This window comes from Aquarana catesbeiana, linkage group LG13 (assembly GCF_042186555.1).
Source record: "Aquarana catesbeiana isolate 2022-GZ linkage group LG13, ASM4218655v1, whole genome shotgun sequence".
NCBI lineage: Eukaryota > Metazoa > Chordata > Amphibia > Anura > Ranidae > Aquarana > Aquarana catesbeiana.
The window spans coordinates 22,039,436-22,057,113 of record NC_133336.1 but is presented as its reverse complement, the minus strand read 5'-3'; the positions used below and the strand labels follow the sequence as shown (position 1 = coordinate 22,057,113).

The 17,678-nt window shown below is 43.1% G+C and overlaps 1 protein-coding gene across 1 annotated transcript in view; it reads right to left on the bottom strand.

Annotated features, from left to right (window-relative positions):
• Nucleotides 1–17,678, bottom strand: part of EML5 (EMAP like 5) — a 189,068-nt gene that overhangs the window by 29,940 nt on the left and 141,450 nt on the right. The window contains exons 29-32 of the mRNA XM_073608920.1: nucleotides 10,114–10,192; nucleotides 7,457–7,586; nucleotides 3,997–4,095; nucleotides 1,470–1,490 (exon numbers count right to left, since the gene is read on the bottom strand). Coding sequence (XP_073465021.1) covers nucleotides 1,470–1,490; nucleotides 3,997–4,095; nucleotides 7,457–7,586; nucleotides 10,114–10,192 — 329 coding nt within the window. The remainder of the gene's footprint in view (nucleotides 1–1,469; nucleotides 1,491–3,996; nucleotides 4,096–7,456; nucleotides 7,587–10,113; nucleotides 10,193–17,678) is intronic.

Genomic DNA, 17,678 nt, shown 5'->3' with positions numbered 1-17,678 from the left:
GCAAATTTACACTGTTATACAAGCTGTACACTCACTACTTTACATTGTAGACAAGTGTCATTTCTTCAGTGTTGTCACATGAAAAGATAGAAGAAAATATTCACAAAAATGTGAGGGGTGTACTCATTTGTGTGAGATACTGTGTATACTAAAAGTAGTAATTAGTGTCCCTTTACCCACTTTATACCTGGACCAATTCTGACACTTCGCTCCTGCATGTAATAAACAACTTTTTTATGCTAGAAAATTACTTCGAGCCCCCAAACATTTTAGCAGAGGCTCTTTAGAATAAAATGATGGGTGTTGCAATTTTTTTATGTCACACGCTATTTGCGTAGCTGTTTTTCAAAGGCAATGTGTTTGGAAAAAAAATACACTATAACGAATTTAAAAAAACGCAAAACACAATATTTACTCCAATTTTTATGTATAAATGTGAAGGATGTTGTTACTCTGAGTAAATAAGATACCTAACAGGTCACACTTTAAAATTGTGTCTGCCCATGGAATGGCGGCAAAGTACAGTGCTTAAAATTCTCTATAGGCATCGCTTTAAATGCCTTTAGAAGTTACCAGTTTAGAGTTACACAGGAAGTGTACTGCTGGAATAATTGCTCTCACTTTGACGTTCGTGACAATACCTCACATGTGGTGCAATCACTGTTTACATATGCGTGCGGGAGTAATGTATGCATTTGCGCGTAAGCACAGGGGCTTGACAGAGGTGCTTTCAATTTTTTTATTTGTATTATTATTTTATGCAAAATTTAATTTTTTATACTTTTTTTTTTTTAATTACTTTTATTGCTATCACAAGGGATGAACAACATCCCTCATGACAGCATGGGCCATGACAGGTCCTCTTTATGGAGAGATCTGGGGTCTATTAGATCGCAGGCTGAAAAATCTCATAACAGGATGATGCCTCCAAGTGTAGACCTCATCCTCGTATAACTACTGCAAACCCGAAGACATCCATGGATGTCCTCCGAGCGGCAAGTAGTTAAATGAGTCTATACACCCAGGGGCCAGGCGGGACTTGCCGATCACATGACCACTGTGAGCAGCTGTCACATGACTGGGAGCCTTCCTGCCGACTCCTGATTATGACCATATAATGACGGAGAGCCATCTATGACAGCCGTCTCAGGCATTCACAAAGACTTCACTAATAATCCCACTAATATGTTAATTTCCTGTGATTATCATCTCCATCTAGTGGCTATAATGTGGTATTTTCCTGAATTATCCCAATTAAGAAAATGCCACATTATGGACACTAGTTGGAGCTCACACTCATAGAAAATACACATATTAGACAAGTTACAGGGATTATTTGTGCAAATATTTTATAAACAGACCCCTAACAGTCAATCAGGACTTCATTTACATTGAGCCCATCACTTTCACTTGGATATCTAAAAGGCGTTTAGAAATAGCAATTCCCAGTACTATAAATTTGTACTCACCGGACATATCGGCGGCATCACCTGAAAATATGAAAACACAACATATTACTACAGGAGAGCAGAGCACTGATATGTTCTATACAGGAGACAGAGTTGCACTGATATGTTCTATACAGGAAACACAGAGCTGCACTGATATGTTCTATACAAGAGACACAGAGCTGCACTGATATGTTCTACACAGGAGACACAGAGCTGTACTGATACGTTCTATACAGGAGACACAGAGCTGCACTGATATGTTCTATACAGGAGACAGAGCTGTACTGATATGTTCTATACAAGAGACACAGAGCTGCACTGATATGTTCTATACAAGAGACACAGAGCTGTACTGATATGTTCTATACAAGAGACACAGAGCTGTACTGATATGTTCTATACAGGAGACACAGAGCTGCACTGATATGTTCTATACAGGAGACAGAGCTGTACTGATATGTTCTATACAAGAGACACAGAGCTGCACTGATATGTTCTATACAGGAGACACAGAGCTGCACTGATATGTTCTATACAGGAGACACAGAGCTGCACTGATATGTTCTATACAGGAGACACAGAGCTGCACTGATATGTTCTATACAGGAGACAGAGCTGTACTGATATGTTCTATACAAGAGACACAGAGCTGTACTGATATGTTCTATACAAGAGACACAGAGCTGCACTGATATGTTCAATACAGGAGACACAGAGCTGCACTGATATGTTCTATACAAGAGACACAGAGCTGCACTGATATATTCCATACAGGAGACACAGAGCTGTACTGATATTTGGTAGAGGGGGGATTATGGTGTGGGGTTGTTTTTCAGGGGTTGGGCTTGGCCCCTTAGTTCCAGTGAAGGGAACTCTTAAGGCGTCAGCATACCAAGACATTTTGGACAATTTCATTCTCCCAACTTTGTGGGAATAGTTTGGGGATGGCCCCTTCCTGTTCCAACATGACTGCACACCAGTGTACAAAGCAAGGTCCATAAAGACACGGATGAGCGAGTTTGGGGAGGAGGAACTTGACTAGCCTGCACAGAGTCCTGACCTCAACCCGTTAGAACACCTTTGGGATAAATTTGAGCGGAGACTGTGGGCTGGGCCTTCTCGTCCAACATCAGTGTCTGACCTCACAAATGCACTTCTGGAAGAATGGTCAAACATTCCCATAGACACACTCCTAAACCTTGTGGACAGCCTTCCCAGAAGAGTTGAAGCTGTTTTAGCTGCAAAGGGTGGGCCAACTCAATATTGAACCCTACGGACTAAGACTGGGATGCCATTAAAGTTCATGTGTGTGTAAAGGCAGGTGTCCCAATACTTTTGACAATATAGTGTATCTACATGTGCTGCGAATCATCATCTGGTGCACGATCCATACACATGTAAACTCCGTACATAGTCCCAGAGTCTGTGTAGCTGCATAACATGGGCAAGTTGGTCAGTGCGGTCACATGACGGAACTGACCAATGAGAGTCTCTTTTTGCTTCCTGGAAAGAACAAAAGACTCACCAGTCAGCGTAGTCACATGACCACCAGTGACCATTGACTGCGTGCCATTACCCATAATATGCTGCTACACAGCCCATGGGGCTCTGTATGGCATTTACACATATTTACGGATCGGTACACTGACAGACGGGGGGATGGAAGGTTGACGATGGTGGGGAGATGAGGAGCAGGGAGGGTGATGGAAATTCATCTTCAATTTTTTTAAGCATAGAGGTGGAATTCAGCAGCAGAATGCTCTGATCCATGGTGGGGGAGGGGGGGATTGGAAGTTGGTGTTACAGGACCAGGAAAGGCAAAATATAAGCAGATTGAGATATAAGCAAAACAATAATAAAAAAAAAAACAAAAAACAGTATTTTCAAAGTTCGCTTTCAAATCAGAGCTTTCGCATGCAGTACCTCTTTTCTGCCACAAGATGCGCTCAACCCACTTTCTATAAACTCAGACTTAATCTGTCACTTTGTTCTCTTCTCCTATCCGCATGCCCATTATCAGCCTATGAGCAACTGCTTCTTTCGAATACCGGACCCCAAGCCACTTTTATACCCACCTTACCTTCGCTCCACAAGGATTCTTCCAGCAGCTGAACAGAGTGGTGAGAGAATGAATGGAAAGGAATTATAAGCCGCAGCCGGGGGCTGCATTAAAATGAGTCTAGCAACAGATATAAATCGATCACTTGGGGAATGGGAGACTAAGGAAATGCTTCCTCCTGCCTGCAGCAGACTGATGAGATCATCTCAGCCAAAGTCACAGGCTGGAGCTCAAGAACAGCTTTTTACTGATAAAAGGAGGAACTGATACTGTTGAGGTATGATTGTGATGTCAGAAATTGTAAACTGAATGAAAGGTTTATAGCAGGTAATTAAAGGTTTATAGAATTTATTCTGATAACTGTAGATGTGACAATAGTCAGCTATTTGCCAATTGCACCCCCCACCCTCCAATCCTCCATATACCCCCCCCCTCTGGCACCGGGTGCTCTGCTCAGGTTAGACTGATCTGTATGTACAAACATACCTACTTGGCCAGTTGCCACAATGTTGGTGAACTTTGGGTGTTGGTTCACGGTGAGGCACAAGATGTCATCTGTGTGTTCTTGGTAAAAACTCTGAGATCCTGCAAAGAGAAAGACCCGATTTGTAAAGGCTGACTCCATTTAAAGCAAACTTTACAGGCTCAGCCAAGCACAGGAAAACGTCTTACTAGAACTCTCAGATGGATCAGACTAATCAGCAACATTCTAAAGCCCTGGGGAGAACGTCCTGGTCTGCCGAATACATCAATTCACTCCATCCTTTTCAGGTGAAGTGGTTCTTTGAAACCAGAACCCCAATGCTGACCACTAAGCCACTGTACTGATTTGTAGCCCCAGATTTGTGTTGCCCAACCCTTGTATTATGAACATGTCAAGGGTCTGCAGAGATGCAAACATAGATTTCCGCTCCATGTAGTCTTCTGCCTCAACTTCTCCCCAACTTCGGGTGCTGACCCAACAGTTGTGTTCTGCCCACTGAATGTCCATACTGAATTCCAAAAAAAAAAAAAAAACTCTACACATCCGCCACATCTTTTTTTCTTTTTTAAATCTTCAAAACATTTTATCAGAAGTTGCATATGTTCACAAAGCCAAGTCAACACACACAGCTCTAATCACATTACTAGCCCATAGTCTGTTTCATAGTTCTCACACCTAACTCTATACTGGACCATACTCCTTCTCTTCCAACCCATTTGTCCAGGGAGACTTAGTCAAAGTCTGATTGACTCAGCCCCGTTGGGTAAAAACTTGTCAGAATAGAAGCAGCATAGGCACATAGCTCTCCACTAGAGCGTGCTTCTTCTCCTCCAACGCATTTATCCCCAACGGGGACTTAGTCAAGGACTTTTTGACTGAGCCCCTATTGGGTAACCATGTGTTGGAGAAGAAAGAACACCAGACTTTTCTCCTTCTCCTCCTGCACATTTCCCCCCAAACAGGAATTTAGACAAAAACTCTTTGCCTAAGGCACTATTGAGCAATGTGTGGGAGTAGAAGGAGCACAAGCACTTGCTCTCCACCAAACATTTCTCCATCCCCCCCCCCAGACACATTTTTCTGCCCAACAGGGGGTTAGCTAAACACTCTTTGACTAAGCCCCTTTTGGATAACAACGTGACGTAGAAGGAGCACAAGCATATAGCTGTCAACCAGACCCTGCTCCTTCTCCTCCAATGCACTTCCCATCAACAGGGGCTTAATCAAAGACTCTACGACTAAGCTTCTAATAGTTAACAACTTGTCTCAGAAGAAGGAGCACAAGCACATGGCTCTCCACCAGACCTTGCTCCTGCCATTCCTATGCTTTTCTCCCCAAAAGGGACTTAATCAAAGACTCTTTGACTAAGCCCCTAATGGGTACCAATGTGCCAGAGTAGAAGGAGCATAAGCACCTATCTCCAGACTTTTCTCCTTCTCCCTCAAATTTTACCCCAACAGGGGCTTAGTCAAACACTCTTCGATTAAGCCCCTAATGGGTAACAATGGTTTGTGTTTACTAAAGCTAGAAAGGGCAAAAGTAGTCACAATTCTGCAGAGAAACCAATCAGCTTCCAGGTTTTATTGCTAAAGCTTAATTAAACAAGCTGAGGTTAGAAACGGATTGGTTTCTCTGCAGAATTGTGACTACTTTTGCCCTCTCTAGCTTTAGTAAATAAACCCCAATGTGTCGGAGTAGAAGGAGCACAAGCAGATGACTCCTCAGCAAACATTTCCCCAGCTCCCCTGGCACACGTTTCAGAAACAGGGGCTTAGCCAAACAATCTCTGACTAAGCCCCTATTGGATAACAATGCATCAGAGAAGGAGCACAAGCATATAGCTCTTAACCAGACCCCGCTCCTTGAACTCTTATGCACTTCTCACCAACAGGGGCTTAATCAAAGACTTTAAGTAAGCTCCTGATGGGTAACAACTTGTCGGAGAAGGAGCAAAAGCACGTGGCTCTCCACCATACATTGCCCCTGCCACTCTTATGCATTTCTCTCCAAAAGAGGCTTAGTCAAATACTCTTTGACTAAGCTCCCAATGGGTATCAACGTGTCAGAGTAGAAGGAGCACAAATACATAGCTTTCCACTAGGCTTTTCTTCTTCTCCCTCACATCCCCCCCCCCCCCCCCCCCCCCAACAGGGACTTAGTCAAACACTCTTTAACTAAGCCCCTATTGGGTAACAATATATCAGAGTAGAAGGAGCACAAGCATATAGCTCTCCACCAGACATTGCTCCTGACACTCTTATGCATTTCTCCCCAAAAGGGGCTTAGTCAAAGACTCATTGACTAAGCCCCTATTGGATAACAATGTATCAGAGAAGGAGCGCAAGCATATAGCTCTTAACCAGACCCCCCTCCTTCAACTCTAATGCACTTCTCACCAACAGGGGCTTAATCAAAGACTTTAAGTAAGCTCCTGATGGGTAACAACTTGTCGGAGAAGGAGCAAAAGCACGTGGCTCTCCACCATACCTTGCCCCTGCCACTCTTATACATTTCTCCCCAAAAGAGGCCTAGTCAAATACTCTTTGACTAAGCCCCCAATGGGTAACAACGTGTCAGAGTAAAAGGAGCACAAATACATAGCTTTCCACCAGACTTTTCTTCTTCTCCCTCACACCCCCCCCCCAACAGGGACTTAGTCAAACACTCTTTGACTAAGCCCCTATTGGGTAACAATATATCAGAGTAGAAAGAGCACAAGCGTATGGCTCTCCACCAGACATTGCTCCTGACACTCTTATGCATTTCTCCCCAAAAGGGGCTTAGTCAAAGACTCTTTGACTAAGCCCCTATTGAGTAACAATGTGTTGGGGTAGAAGGAGCACAAATACCTAGCTCTTCACCAGACCCTGCTCTTTCTCCTCCGGCGCATTTCTCAACAGGGGCTAAGTAAAAAAAACTCTTTGACTAAGCCCCTAATGGGTCACAAAGTGTTGGGGTAGGAGGAGCAAAAAACGCATCCAGCAGCTCTCCACCAGTCCCTGCTCCTTCTCCTCTGACACATTTCTCCCCAACATGGGCTTAGTCAAATACTCCTTGAAGAAGTCCCTATTGAGAAACAATGAGTAGAAGAAGCATAAGCACCTAGCTAATACTCCTTGACGAAGTCCCTATTGGGAAACAAGGAGTAGAAGAAGCCTAAGCACCTAGCTCTCCATAAGACTTTTCTCCTTCTCCCTCAAATTTTCCCCCAACATGGGAGTCAAGGACTCTTTGACTATACCCCTGCCAGGTAAATATGTATAGTAGTAGGAGTAGAAGAAGCATGGTACATTGGAAAGCTATGTACACTGACTTGGCTTTGTGAAGGTATCCATGCTGTATTAAAGCTTTTTAAAGGTTTTGAGAAAAGGACATGGCGGATGTTTGGCTTCTTTTTGATTTGTTTCCTGAAGTCATTTGTCCGACCCCTCCCCAAACCACGCACTGCACAGGTTGCTTACCTGTAGCGACATTATACAGGATCCCAATGGAGGCAGCGTGGTACAGGATATCAGCACCATCATTTAAATAGTGAACGTTGTTTCTGCAGTCTTTACCCCGATAACCGAACACCAGTTCCAGCACCAGATCCTGGAGGGGCAAATGACCAGGAACAATCAGTGACAGAGCAAAGCTTCACCATTAGAATCTGTTGTGTTGAAAGGTGCAGCGTCAAAACAATCCTGACTAAAAGGCTCGGGGGGCCCTTTACATTTACAGTTGCAGTGTGTTAGCATGCATTGAGTTAAGGAAGCCCATTGAAATGAATAGGCTGCCAATGCACACTAATGTATTGCAAATCGGACATGCATCATTTTTGGCAATGCACCTCAATGCAGGTGTGTGTCCTTAGTGTAGGGGTCTCCAAACTACGGCCTATTGGCCATGCCCAGCCTGCTACAAGGTTTTATATGGCCCGCAGCTAGGGTCAGTGGAGTATCCTCAATGTGCATAGCTTGAGAACTAGGTCAGTATAAGCTGCCTAAGGTTTCTGCTTCTACCCCCCAATCCTGCAGTCTTCAGTGTAGCCCCCCCTGTGTTGTCATCATCCCTGTTGGTTGCTATGACCACCAGCATCCTAGCAACCAATACCGGATTCATTCCAGCATTTACAGGAGGATGGAACTTCCTCCATCCAGACCTGCTCTGGCTTTTAGTCTTCACCTTGCTGCTACAGACACATTGCAAACCTTAGACTGGTAAGGGGTACTATGTTTGGGACAATGATGTAAGGGGGCACTCTGATACAGGAGTAGACTTTCAAAGGGACCCTGATGTAAGGGGGGGGGGCTTCTGAAATGGACTCAAATGTAAGGGTGGACTCTGATGGAACCTTGATGTAAGGAGGGGCTCTGATGTAAGGGGGAGGCTCTGATAATGACCCTGATGTATGGGGTGACTCTGATGAGGATCCTGATGTAAGAGGCGACTCTGATGGGGACACCGATGTAGGGAGGGGCTCTGATGAGGACCCTGATGTAGGGAGGGGCTCTGATGTGGGGGGAGGCTCTGATAATGACCTTGATGTAAGGGACGACTCTGATGGGGACCCTCATGTAAGGGGGGCTCTGATGTGGGTGGGAGGCTCTAATGACGACCCTGATGTAAGGGCTGACTCTGATGGGGACCTTGATGTAAGGGGCGACTTATGTAAGTGGCAGCTCTATGGGAAACCTGATGTAAGGGGTGACTCTGATGGGGACACTGATATGGGAAGGGGCTCTGATGAAGACTCTGATATAAGGAGGAACACTATTGTAGGGGGAGCTCTGATAATGACCTTGATGTAGGGGGCGAATCTGATGGGGACCCTGATGTAAGGGGGGAATTCTGATGTAAAGGGCGGCTCTGATGGTGGCCTTCATGTAAGGGGGGGTTGCCTTTAGGGACTCAAACGTAAGGGGGGATTGTGATGGGGGTTCTGATGGGGACCCTGATGTAGGGGGAAGCTCTGATGGTGACTCTGATGTAAGGGGCGACTCTGATGGGGACCCTGATGTAGGGAGGGGTTCCCATGAGGACCCTGATGTAAGGGGGAGCGCTCTGATAATGACCTTGATGTAAGGGGCTACTCTGATGGGGACCCTGATGTAAGTGAGGATTTTGAATGAATGATTTGTAAAGTGCTGCAAATGCGAACTGAATCGCCTCCAGGATTTTGAAGGGGACCCTGATGTATGGGGGGGGGTCTCTGATAGGAACTCAAATGTAAGGGGAAGCTCTGATGGAGACCCTGATGAAAGGGGGGGGGACTCTGATGTAATGGGGGTCCTGATGGGGACCCTAATATAAGAGTGACAGATGGTAACCTTGATGTAAGTAGGGTCTCCGATAGGGACTCAAATGTAAGGGGGATTGTGATAGGGGTTCTGATGGGGACCCTGATGTAAGGGGGGCTCTGATGTGGAGGAGAGGCTCTTATGATGACCCTGATGTAAGGGTTGACTCTGCTGGGGACCCTGATATAAGGGGCGACTCTTACGTAAGGGGCAGCTCTGATGGGGACCCTGATGTAAGGAGGGGCTCTGATAGGGAGCCTGATGGAAGGGACGACTCTGTTTTAATGGGGGCTCCGATGGGGACCCTAATGTAAGAGTGACTGATGGTGACCTTCATGTAAGTGGGGTCTCCGATAGGGACTCAAATGTAAATGGGGATTGTGATGGGGGGTTCTGATGGGGACCCTGCTGTAAGGAGGAACACGGATGTAGGGGGATGCTTTGATGATGATCTTGATGTAAGGGGGATTCTGATGAAATGGGGGCCCTGATGGGGACCCTGATGTACAGGGGGCTCTCTGATAGGGACTTAAATGTAGGAAGGGGGGGTTGTGATGGGGACCCTGATGTAAGGGGGCTCTGATGGGGACCCTGATGGAATGATTATAAAAACACTTTATTTCAGCCCACAAATATTTATACATGTATAAAGTGGTCCTCAAACTAAGAAGTTTGGAGCGTCTTCCTTAGTGCATTGGGGTGCCATGCAAATTGAATCTGTCACCCAGTCTGCTAGACAGCATACATTCCCCCTACAAGGTTTCCTGATTCTGGAGCATTCTTCGTCAGTCTGTAGATAACCATGAACGGTAAATCAATCCAGCCTCCAGACTTCTTACCTCGATGGGTCTCTTCTTTTTCCCCACGTTGTTGGTCTGAAGTTTTTCCGGCTGCGGTAAGGCCCTACTAACAGGCGGTCTGAAACAAAGAACTGTGAATAAGAAAAGGCCAGTCTGTCACCCATCCCGCATGAGAGTAAGAGATCTGCAGAGGTGGACAAGGTCACACCGAGAGGAAGGACTGTGCTCTATCACAGACCGACACCTCCTGCAGATTCCCACACTGCCCAGTAGGGGGCAGGCTATGTACGGTCATTATGGCTACGATGTAATGATTTGTAAGGTCTGCATAGCTGTGATGGGTGAGGTACATTGACGACATTCAGATGTGGGAGCAATCAGCGGGCGGATCGAGATGGAGGAAAACTGAAAGAAAGAGGAATTACCTGGAACCTCTAGCCAGCAGCAGGCAAGAGAAAGATAAGGATTACACACAGCAGGACAGCTAGAGGGCAAGACTCAGATCTGCACAATTTACCAAAGCTGAATAGGGATAAGGGCTGGTGAACTAATCTATCGCCAAAATCTGTAACCCACAGCAACCAGGTTAAACGTTCATCAACTTAAAATGGTTGTAAACCTCAGACATAAAATATGAATAAAGCATATCGAGACATGAAACATATCAGGAGAGACGATAGGAACTTAGTATGTACAGAGTGGAGGAAAGAAGGGAAAGGATGGACATGACTGAAACCTTTAAATACATGAAGAGTGTGAATAAGGTTGAGGAGGGCAGGATTTTCTGTATGGCGCTAAGATCAAGAACACAAGGACATGACCTCAGTGTAAAGGAGGAAAGTTCAAAAGTAATCTTAGAAAATATTAGGTTACCAATAAAGTAGCTGATGCCTGGAACAGACTAGACCAGCAGAGGTAGGGAGTCAGTCAACAGTAAGTTGATTTAACCAGACATAGACACTGGGAGTGCTACACATGCCCAAAAATTCCATTGGAGTACATGGGACGTGAGTAGTACGTCCTGCTGCTGCTTACATCCAGCACTTGCTGGCAATTCTTGGCTGTCAAAAGGACAGTCAGGGGTTAGGGCTTGTTCACACCAGGTGCTGCTGTGTGGGAAATCCTGCAAAATTTCCAGCACCGCAGAAAAACACGATTAGAGAAGGGTTAATTAACCCAAAATTGTCTGTCATTGATCACGTGATCGGGAGCCCATCCCACTGGCCCACAGTTATCACTCTGTGACCGGGAGCTGTCGGTGACAGTGTGGTCACAGGGCTGGGGGCGTACAACTGAGCGCTCTCCCAATAATAAAGAGTAATGCATAAATATATTTTTTTTATTATAAATACTTTATTCATTTTTCTATTGGCTATATTAGATGAACTTGGGTCATTTTTTAATATTATTTTTTTTATTGACTAAACTAGATGGACTTGTATCAATTTTATTTTTTCTATTAGCTGAACTAGATGATCTTGTGTCTTTTTTTGTTTGTTTTTTTCTGTTGGCTGAACTATATGGATTTGTATCTTTTTGTATTGCTATACAAGATGGGTTTGTATTTTAATTTAATTTTTTTTATTGGCTTAACTATATGATATTGTGTCTTTTTTTCTGTTGGCTGAACTAGATTGACTTGTGTCTTTTTATAATTTTTTTTTTATTGGCTGAACTAGGTTTGGATTTGTATCTTTTTTTTTCTTGCTATACTAGATGGGCTTGTATCTTTATTTGTTTTATTGGCCGAACTAGATGGACTTGTGTCTTTTTTTTCTATTGGCTGAAATGGATGGACTTGTGTCTTTTTTCAACCCAACTATGCAAGTATATATGGCAGGAAGAAATAAAGTTCACTTCCATGCCACCACCGTGACATGTTCACCAATGCCAGGAGCCTGGCGGACAAGATGGGTGAACTAGAGATACTGTTGTACGAGGAGGATTTGGATTTTGTGGGAATTTCAGAGACCTGGTTCAACACCTCTCATGATTGGCTGGCAACCCTTTAAGGGTTTACCCTTTATCGCCGGGATAGAGAAGGTAAAAAAAGGGGGAGGGGTTTGCCTATATATCAAGAATAATGTACAAGTGAATGTGAGAAATGACATCACTAAGGTAGCTAGGGACGAGGTGGAATCCTTATGGGTAGAGCTCCAAAGGGATGAAGCTAAGGGGAAAATAATACTAGGAGTATGCTATAGGGCCCCCTAACCTGAGGGAGGAAGTTGAGACAGATCTCCTATCACAAGTTGGATTAGCAGCAAGGATGGGAAGTGTTATCATAATGGGGGATTTAATTATCCAGACATAGACTGGGCGGAGGGAACCACACATTCATCTAAGGCTCGCCAGTTCCTAAATGTCTTGCAGGACAATTTCATGGTTCAGATGGTAGACGCACCAACTAGAAATAAAGCGTTACTGGATCTACTGATTACCAACAATACAAACCTGATCACAATTTAGGAAACATAAGGGGAATACAAAGACACTGAATTTCAAAAAAGCCAACTTCCCTAAACTATGAACCTTGCTAGAAGGCATGAATTGGGATAAAATCTTAGGAACAAAGAACACGGAGGAGAGATGGGTTTGCTTTAGGAGCATATTAAATAAGGGCATTAGCCAATTCATCCCATTGGGTAATACATTTAAAAGAGCGAACAAGAGTCCTGGATGGCTTAACTCCAATGTAAAAATGCATATAAAAGCAAATAGAAGGCCTTCAAAAAATACAAGGTTGAGGGATCATCATCAGCATTCAGACTTTATAAAGAATGCAACAAGAAATGTAAGGGTGCAATTAGGGTGGCTAAGATAGAACACGAAAGACACATAGCGGAGGAAAGCAAAAAAAATCCCAAGAAATTCTTTAAGTATGTAAACAGTAAAAAAGGGAGGACAGACCATATTGGCCCAATAAAGAATGAGGAAGGACATTTGGTTACAAAGGATGGGGAGATGGCGAAGGTATTGAATTTATTCTTCTCCTCATGCTTTACGAGGGAATCGAGGGGCTTCAGTAACCAAAACTGCAGTGTTTATCCTCATGACACATCACAGGAAGCACCTCCATGGTTAACAGAGGACAGAATTAAAATTAGACTTGGGAAACTTAACATTAATAAATCACCGGGACCGTATGGCTTGCATCCGAGGGTACTTAGGAAGCTCAGTCCAGTAATTGCCAGACCATTGTTCCTAATTTTTACTGACAGTCTATTGACTGGAATGGTACCAGCCAATTGGAGAAGAGCCAATGTAGCACCAATAGTTAAAAAGGGCCCAAAAGACATCCCTGGGAATTAAAGACAAATTAGCCTAACATCAATAGTATGCAAGCTCTTGGAGGAGATGATATGGGACTATATACAAGATTTTAGTAATAAGAACGGTATCATTAGCAGTAATCAAAGGATTCATGAAGATACATTCTTGCCAAACCAATCTAGTAACCTTCTATGAAGAGGTGAGTTGCCATCTAGATAAAGGAAGGCCCGTAGACGTGGTGTATCTGGATTTTGCAAAAGCATTTGACACAGTTCCCCATAAACGTTTACTGTACAAAATAAGGTCCATTGGCATAGACCATAGGGTGAGTACATGGACTGATAACTGGCTACAAGGGTGAGTTCAGAGGGTGGTGATAAATGGGGAGTACTCGGAATGGTCAGGGGTGGGTAGTGGGGTTCCCCAGGGTTCTGTGCTGGGACCAATCCTATTAATTTTGTTCATAAACGATCTGGAGGATGGGATAAACAGTTCAATCTCTGTATTTGTGGATGATACTAAGCTAAGCAGGGCAATAACTTCTCCGCAGGATGTGGAAACCTTGCTAAAAGATCTGAACAAATTAATGGGGTGGGCAACTACATGGCAAATGAGGTTTAATGTAGCAAAATGTAAAATAATGCATTTGGGTGGCAAAAATATGAATGCAATCTATAGACTGGGGGGAGAACCTTTGGGGGAGTCTAGGATGGAAAATGATCTGGGGGTCCTAGTAGATGACAGGCTCAGCAATGGCATGCAATGCCAAGCTGCTGCTAACAAAGCAAATAGAATATTGGCATTAAAAAGGGGATCAACTCCAGAGATAAAACGATAATTCTCCCGCTCTACAAGACTCTGGTCCGGCCTCACCTGGAGTATACTGTCCAGTTCTGGGCACCAGTCCTCAGGAAGGATGTACTGGAAACGGAGTGAGTACAAAGAAGGGCAACAAAGCTAATAAAGGGTCTGGAGGATATTAGCTATGAGGAAAGGTTGTGAACTCTGAACTTATTCTCTCTGGAGAAGAGACGCTTGAGAGGGGATATGATTTCAACATACAAATACCGTAGCGGTGACCCCACAATAGGGATAAAACTTTTTTGCGGAAAAGAATTTAATAAGACACGTGGCCATTCATTAAAATTAGAGGAAAAGAGGTTTAACCTTAAACTATGTAGAGGGTTCTTTACTGTAAGAGCGTCAAGGATGTGGAATTCCCTTCCACAGGCGGTAGTCTCAGCGGGGGGCATCGATAGTTTCAAAAAACTATTAGATAAGCACCTGAACGACCACAACATACAGGAATATATAATGTAATACTGACATATAATCACACACATAGGTTGGACTTGATGGACTTGTGTCTTTTTTTCAACCACACCTACTATATGTATCTATGTAACCTATATGCGTCAGCTTGCAGGAAGAAGGTTAATGTTACATAAATATTATTTAGGATAAATAAGATAGGAAACAATGTTTAAAAATGTAATGATTTTGCAGTTCTGCGCAGAACATCAACTTTTGCCAGGTGGGCGGAGCCAAGCGTGAACTGGCGCTGGTTACGGAGGTGATGTACGTACGGGGATTATCTATCTGGCAGTGTAATGATGACAAGGTCTTTATCACCATTTAGCATCCGTCACAATGATCACACAAATGGGGTTACAAGCAGAACTAGAGAGTTGTAATATTTCATGAAGCGTGCCGCCATGACGGTGATCTCTAGTCCGTATACCGAGTCGAATGCTGCACAATCGTCTCTCTTTACACTTCCCTGCGGGCTTTTCCTAATTATAAAAGAATGCAAATTAACCTCATGAGGCTCCCTGTAAGCAAACCCCATTAACTGAACATCTGCTCATATATTGTCAGAAGGAAATGAGTGTTCAGTAGAGACTCCTACGTATATTTCGGGATCGTGTAAATTTTCACGATCATGTTCTGGCATTTTTTTTTTTTTTTTGAACCATCGACTTATGACTTACAATGTAACGTCTCTATCTCAGCCACACACGCCGATCTGGTCTGAAGACAATGAGCGTACCAGCATGGAGGAACCCCACACTAACGCCAATGCTTTGTGATTTCGGAGGGATTTGGTACCAGGACACCAGCGCCGCAAGGCCAGAATGTTACAGATCGAAGCGGCATTCAAACTCAGCCTTCTTGTACAAATATAACAATTATACAATACCAGTCTACACAAACCTTATGTTGGGTTCCATAGTCTGCATACATGCTCATCATCTCATTTTTAATAATAAAATTAAAAATATATCCAAAAGTAAAAAAAATATTTATTAATTTTTGGAGAGATTAGAGAGGGTTATTTTTTTTTTTTTGGCCATTTGTAGCCTTTTGGACTTGTATGTTTATTGATTTATTATTTATTGAATTGGCTGGACTAGATGATCTTGTGCCTTTTTTTTCTTTTGGCTGAACTAGATGGACTTGTGTTTTTTTTGTTTTTTTTTACATTTTTTTGCTGTTTATTTTAATTTGTTTTTTGCTGTTTATTTTACATTTTTTTGCTGTTTATTTTACATTTTTTTTTTTTTGCTGTTTATTTTACATTTTTTTGCTGTTTATTTTACATTTTTTTTGCTGTTGAAGGACATTTTCCTTCTTTTTTCTGTCTCAAGACACAGGAGGTGAGAGGAAATCTCATCAAAATGAAGGGAAACGCACAGAAAAAAAAAAAAAAACCTCAAAAATACATAATCTGATGGGCCCTGGGCAGTGCAGTGAGCTCACTGGCTCTGGTGAGGCCGCTCATATAAAATAAGGCTTAAAATGTAAGAAAAATAAATAAAATAATCATAATAATAATAGGAGCTCCAGACCAAGTGCTTAAAAAGAGTCCAAGATGATTTAATTATCGAATATATTTTATTATAAGATAATTAAATATAGAATAATTATAAAATAATTCATCATATCATAACGCAGTCAACATGTTTTGGAGCCAAAACACCTCCCCCCCGATCAAGGCTACAAAATAAATATACCAAAATTTATATATAATCTAAAAATGTCTCTAGCTATCTACAGCATCTCACAAAAGTAAGTACACCCTCACATTTTTGTAAAAATATTTTATTACATCTTTTTTCGTGTGTTCCATACTTTTTCCCTGTGTCATTGCATTTTTATTACACATAACTTCATTTCTGAACGGATTTGTTTTAGTGTCTTTGTATGTATGGATTTTATGGGTTGTTACCGGCATGTGGTGAACATTTCATGTCAATAGCGCCTTTACCAATATATTTACCTAGAAAAATGGTGACGTGTTCAATACTTATTTTACACGCTGTGTATATACAGTATCTCACAAAAGTTAGTACACCCCTCACATTTTTGTAAATATTTTCTTCTATCTTTTCATGTGACAACACTGAAGAAATGACACTTTGCTACAATGTAAAGTAGGTGTCAATTTTATGTCAATAGCACCTTTAGAAATATAGTGCGTCTATGGGAATGTTTGACCATTCTTCCAGAAGCACATTTGTGAGGTCAGGCACTGATGTTGGACGAGAAGGCTTGGCTCGCAGTCTCCACTCTAATTAATCCCAAAGGTATTCTATTGGGTTGAGGTCAGGACTCTGTGCAGGCCAGTCAGGTTCCTCCACCCCAAACTCGCTCATCCATGTCTTTATGGACCTTGCTTTGTGCACTGGTCCAAATCATTTGGTGGAGGGGGGGTTATGGTGTGGGGGTTAGTTTTCAGGGGTTGGGCTTCTCCCCTTAGTTCCAGTGAAGGGAACTCTTAAGGCGTCAGCATACCAAGACATTTTGGACAATTTTATGCTCCCAACTTTGTGGGAACAGTTTGTGGATGGCCCCTTCCTGTTCCAACATGACTGCCCACCAGTGCAGAAAACAAGGGCCATAAAGACATGGATGAGCAAATCTGGGGTGGAAGAACTTGACTGGCCTGCACAGAGTCCTGACCTCAACTCGATAGAACACCTTTGGGATGAATTATCATGGAGACTGCAAGCCAGGCCTTCTCATCCAACATCAGTGCCTGACCTCACAAATGTGCTTCTGGAAGAATGGTCAAACATTCCCATAGACACACTCCTAAACCTTGTGGACGGCCTTCCCAGAAGAGGTGAAGCTGTTATAGCTGCAAAGGGTGGGCCAACTCAATATTGAACCCTACGGACTAAGACTGGGATGCCATTAAAGTTCACGTTGTGTAAAGGCTTCCCAATACTTCTGGTAATATAGAGTATATAGTGTGTGTGTATGTATGTATATATATATATATATATATATATATATATATATATTAGACTGTATGCTCGATAGATAGA